The 5,521-nt window shown below is 36.9% G+C and overlaps 1 protein-coding gene and 1 long non-coding RNA gene across 2 annotated transcripts; both read right to left on the bottom strand.

Annotated features, from left to right (window-relative positions):
- LOC109843885 lies at positions 1,465 to 1,847 on the bottom strand. Its single transcript, XR_002247822.1, has 3 exons — positions 1,808 to 1,847; positions 1,615 to 1,731; positions 1,465 to 1,496 (listed from the first exon to the last, which is right to left on the bottom strand). It is a non-coding gene; the product is annotated as an uncharacterized LOC109843885 (long non-coding RNA).
- On the bottom strand, positions 2,522 to 3,250 carry LOC109839441. Its single transcript, XM_020407867.1, has 4 exons — positions 3,034 to 3,250; positions 2,898 to 2,957; positions 2,680 to 2,827; positions 2,522 to 2,528 (listed from the first exon to the last, which is right to left on the bottom strand). The coding sequence occupies exons 1-4, from the start codon at positions 3,134 to 3,136 to the stop codon at positions 2,522 to 2,524; spliced, it is 318 nt and encodes a 105-aa protein (XP_020263456.1). The 5' UTR covers positions 3,137 to 3,250.

The following is a 5,521-nucleotide window of genomic DNA, read 5'->3' on the forward strand; positions in this document are numbered from 1 at the left end:
TAGAAAAACGATCAACCTAGACGGAAATTTTCGTCTAGGTTGATTGAAATTCCGTCTAGATTAGGTCATCTAGACGGAATTCCGTCTAGTTTGAGTGGTTTATTTTGCTTCCGTCTAGATTGATGCAAACTAGACGGAATTTCGTCTAGGTTGATCAATCTAGACGGAAGTCAACCTAGACGGAATAAAGAATTCCGTCTAGGTTGACAAACTAGACAAAATTCCGTCTGGTCTGTCAACCTAGACGGAAATTCCGTCTAGGTTGACAAACCAGACGGAATTCCATCTGGTCTGTCAACCTAGACGGAATTTCCGTCTAGGTTGGTTTTTCACAATCTAGATGGAAATTCCGTCTAGGTTGACTCAATCTAGATGGAATTCCGTCTAGATTGCCTTTTTTCAGGGAAAAAAAATTAATTAAAATTTGCATTTCCCTGTACAATTACATTAATATTTGAATACATCCAGAAAATACTATACACGCCACATTCAACCATCCAATCATAATCAAAATTCATAACAATTCCATTCAAAAACATCTATATAACCAAATCCAACACATTGTACAAATCCAACCATCCACTTCAAAATATACATCAACCAGTTCCGTCTAAAACACATCCAACAACATATATACTAACAATGCACATGACTAAGATATGATACACGACATGAATAAATGTAGTGTTATAACAAATAAAACTGTTTATTGCATTAAAAATAAAAAAACCTCATCCATCGTCGTCGGCGGGGGTATCTCTATCCCGATTACGAGAACGGGTGCTGCTCCCTCCAATATCTCCACTCTGAATGTTTAATTGAATAATCATTATGTGGTGTTTGATAACATATTAGATAAAAATAAATTTATAAATATAAGAAAAAATAAGGTACCTGAGCACTACTCTGTCTAGCGCCGGAATTATCGCCAATCGAGCTAATAATCCGTATGACACCACCATACGCGCTATAAGGAATAGCACCGCCTAAATATTGTATAACATACCCCATGAGATCGTCCATCGAGTTCGCCGTCAGCGCAACTCTAGTCATCTCATTAGTCACCTGAATATGTAGCTCCAGGTCAATTTTGTCAATCAAGAAGGTAGAGATACGTGCGACAAATGGCATAGCTTGGAAACTGCTTGTGGCTGCTCTATGCGATGTAGATGGTGTAGAGGATGCTGTGGACGATCTAATGCTTATACCGGGTGAAGCTCCGACACCATGCAGAGGATATCTTCCTCTCCTATTATTAGGGAGAAATAAATATTAAACTTTGCTCTCAAATTCAATAATGGTAAACAAATATAAATAGTATGTAGTATTCAAATTGATTCGATTTTTCACCATCCTTACCTATTATGACCCATCAAGTTCTGTGTGAGATTGATGTTCTCCTCTGCAGAAAGCATGTGAGGGTCCGGCTCGATTTGTTCCTCCTCCTGCGACATGTACACAGATGCAGCCTCCTTGGATGCAGTCTCAAATCCCTCCTAAATCACATATTTATAGTTAATTCAAGATAATGACCATATTATTTGTGTTCTCGTTTCCTCATAATGTTAACAAAATAGAATTAATAATACTACTAAAGATATGTATAAGTCTCACCACTAACTCGAGATTTGCCGTGATCTTATCCCGATTCCTCTCATCACCCCTATATTGTTCACGAAAAGTACCATATGCCGCTCTGGCCCTCAAGTGTATCGGCATTAATGATTTCCCCTGTCATATTATAAATTATGAGATTTCATAATCATACTAAACATTAAGATCTTTTAAATCTTTAAATGACATATACCGTATCTTGACAATAAACATCCTCCAGATTGGCGTAGGAGTGTGAGCCCAAGTGATGGTCATGCAGCTTCTTTCTTCTATTTTCTGACCCCTTCGTGGATTTATTCTTTAAAAAAATTCTGTAAATATAAAATGAAATAATATCTTAAAATTATAAACTAAATTTCATGAAACTAACCTTGGCGGCATCGCTGTCCCAATACATGAGGAGAGCCGTGAAATGAATCTCGTCAACTCGGTCATCGAGGTTTAAAAACCTCTGCCAGTCCTCCTCATACCTGTCATAGGTTTCATGTTTGATCTCATGCCTCCATTGTTTGAGGACTGCTTCAACCTTGACATTAAACACATAATTCCAAGCCCCCTCAAAGTCCTCAAGGCAGAAGCAGTCCTGTAGATTTACATACACATTTAGTAAGGATAATTTAATATCAATTACTAATTATTAATAAATGAAAATCTAAAACAATATGCACTTACCATAAGCGCAGTCCATATCGCCTCGTATGCGGTCCATGGTAATTCTCGAAAATGAAAATAAGGGTTGATAATGGTCGCTCTACGCACGAGAACCCCAATATATGCATTCAATCGGGTTGACCAAGGACCAACGGGCAAATTAGAACTATTCCACCTAATAATGCCCCTCATTCCTCTTGGCGGTTGTTTAGAATCAGGCTTACCTCCGCCACGTCGTCCCTCTATGCGATCCTTCTTAGCACCTACAATAATGACAACATGATAATATATCATATAATATACAAATGTGAAAATTAAAAGTATTTATATAATTTACCATTCGCTATCTCTCTTTCTTTTGCTGCGAGTGCAACAGCTTTCCTAGTCTCCAACATAGGAAGCATTTCCTGATACCTTCTCGCAGCACGTGGGTGGTACTTCCTTGATTCAGCCTTGGACTTATGAGAGTCCGGAGGTAAAGGTAAACTGAGAAAGTCCTGGGTCTTTGGCCGCAAGTCAGTATGGAATGTATATGATGGATATGTCGGGGTCCAAGTAGCACCTACATAAGAAAGAAGAATCATTAATATTAAATTTTAATTGAACATTATCAATTATTAAATATTTAATACCTGCGTCGGGGGATGGTTCTGGTGCTGCATCAGAGGGGCCGGGTGATGAATATCCAGCATCTACAACAAATGAACACTATGAGCTAGATAACTAAAAATTTATAAAACATGTTAAAGTATTAATTAATTTTTATACCTGCATCCGGAGATGGTAGTGGATCATCAGCACCACTACCTGGGGTGATACTCCGTGAGCGATCACCCTCCAGGTCAAAGAGCCTCCTCATCCTCCTCCTCATCTGCAAATATAATAAAGACAATCGTTAAGAAAAAATTGTATACATGCTCATGAGATATGTTGTTATGAAATGCATTATTGTTTTTATTATGATAAGATAAAAATCGATAATGTGGTGTAACATATATAGTTCATACCTATATTCAACGCCATATTCTGTGTGTAAGAGAATTCTTGCCAAACGTCATCAGATGACCCAATTGGTTCACTATAATTATCTTCACTTTCTTCAATATTTTTTTCATTGTTATTAGGAAGAACAACAGATCTTGGCTCCTTATACAAAACCACCCAATCAGACATGACATTCGGATCTTTCACATAGAAGCACTGATCAGCTTGTTCTGCGAAAATGAATTTCTCATCCGTATATACTTCTCGGTGAAGATTGACTAGTGTAAATCCATAATGATCCTTTTGCTTTTTTGCAGGACACCACCGAACCTTGAACATCGTGTAAGTACATTGTTTTGGTTTACCAAACCCGTAAATTACCTCAACGATATCTTCTAATTGGCCATAATATAATATGTCAGCTAGAATTGGATTCTGATCTCTTATACTTGAAAAACATTCTTGAGCAAACAAGCCCATGACCCCACTGTTCTGAGTTACCCTCCTATCATTGGTCTCTAACGTTCGAAATTTATATCCATTCACCAAATGCTCATTATAACGTCTCACTTCGTGATAAGGACGTTGTGCATGGATAATAATTTCATCTGGTAATGTAGTATCATCAAGAAGTGATTTTTCAACCTAAGACAAACAATTTGAGAATATTTAGGCGATGTTATATTATGAATGTTCAATAATTAATTGTAAAACACTTACATCAAATCTTAACCAATCAGAAAATTCTTTCTTATGTCTTTTCTGAATATTGTGCGCTGCATTCCTACCGGTTGTTTCATTCTTAAGCTTCTCCAGATGTCGCCTATATAAACAATATATAAGTTTATATTGATAAACTATATGTAAAATGAATATTTCTCATCTATATTATATATTTTATTTGTTACCTTCGATAGTCTTCGAACATATCAAGGTTTTCCAACACATATGCATGAATTTGATCTAAGAGAGATCTCGGGTATTTTTCACGCTTCCTCTCCTTTTGAGGTGCTTGAGATGTGGTTTTCTTCTTACGCATGTAACGTGATGCAAACACAAAGCATTCGTTAGCCACGTATCCTTCAGCTATCGAGCCCTCGGGACGAGCTCGATTGCGAACATTGTTTTTCATGCAGCCCAAGTATCTTATAATCATAAAAGTTAATTATTAGCACAGTAATTTTAAAAACGCGTATACAATTAATAAATATAAGAAAAATCATAAATTACCTTTCAATCAGATACATCCAACGATAAGTAACAGGACCGGTGATTCTAGCCTCTCTTGTAAGATGCTGGGTAAGATGGACCATAATTGTAAAAAATAAAGGATGGAATATTACTTCCATATTGCATAGAGTAACTCAGACATCGGCTTCAAGTTTCTTAAAGTCATCTACATCTATGATTTTAGAGCATAATTTTCTGAAAAATCCACAATACTCAATAATAATCTTCGACGCTTCTTTATCCATATTGTTACGGATTGCAACATGGAGCAATTGATGGAGAAGAACGTGATAATCATGTGTCTTCAGACCTAAGAGTTTTCTCTCTTGCACCTGGACATTATTTGAAATGTTAGCAGAGTAACCATCCGGCTACTTTACCGATTTGAGAATTTCACAAACTCGTTGCATCTGCTCATTTGACATTGTAACATGAGACGGAGACAACTTTAATTTTTTAAGGCTAACGTCTTGAGCTTGGAAATCATTTCGGATATTCAAAGCAGTCAGATCTTGGCGCGCCCGTAGATCATCCTTCGACTTGTTTACATCTTGTAGGAGAGTTGATACTATGTTATCACATATATTTTTCTCAATATGCATAACATCTAAGTTGTGTCGGATTTTTAGATTCTGCCAGTAAGGTAGCTGAAAGAAGATACTAAATTTAGTCCATCCTCTAGGTAATGTTTGGGCTTCGTCCTCAACTTGCATTTTACGGACCTTTCGCTTACGCTTCAATGGCTTTTTTAACTTTAAGTAATCTCTTACTCCGAGCGTGTTAAATTTAGAATAGCGTTTTTTCCCAAACACAACTTTTGGAAACCCCTCAAGTAATTGAACGATCTCAGTACCTGTCAGTTGACGCAGCTTCATTCTTTTCTCAACTGTACCATCAAACTTAGCTGGTAATTTTCTGTACTTATAACTCAAAGGCAACCACCTTCGATTAAACCAATAACAACTCTTTCGGCTATGTGGTAATTGAATAGCTTCAAATTCTGGACCACATACAGGACAAGCACACTTGCCCTTCGTAGAGT

This window comes from Asparagus officinalis, chromosome 1 (genome assembly GCF_001876935.1).
Source record: "Asparagus officinalis chromosome 1, Aspof.V1, whole genome shotgun sequence".
NCBI classification, from domain to species: domain Eukaryota; kingdom Viridiplantae; phylum Streptophyta; class Magnoliopsida; order Asparagales; family Asparagaceae; genus Asparagus; species Asparagus officinalis.

Excerpts from the sequence above, each read along its gene's own strand:
- LOC109839441 (XM_020407867.1), bottom strand. The coding sequence starts at position 3,136 with ATGAGGAGGAGGATGAGGAGGCTCTTTGACCTGGAGGGTGATCGCTCA. Across the intron at positions 2,958-3,033 it reads ACTACCATCTCCGGATGCAG|ATGCTGGATATTCATCACCC; the intron begins GTATAAAAATTA and ends CATTTGTTGTAG. Across the intron at positions 2,828-2,897 it reads AGAACCATCCCCCGACGCAG|GTGCTACTTGGACCCCGACA; the intron begins GTATTAAATATT and ends TTTCTTATGTAG.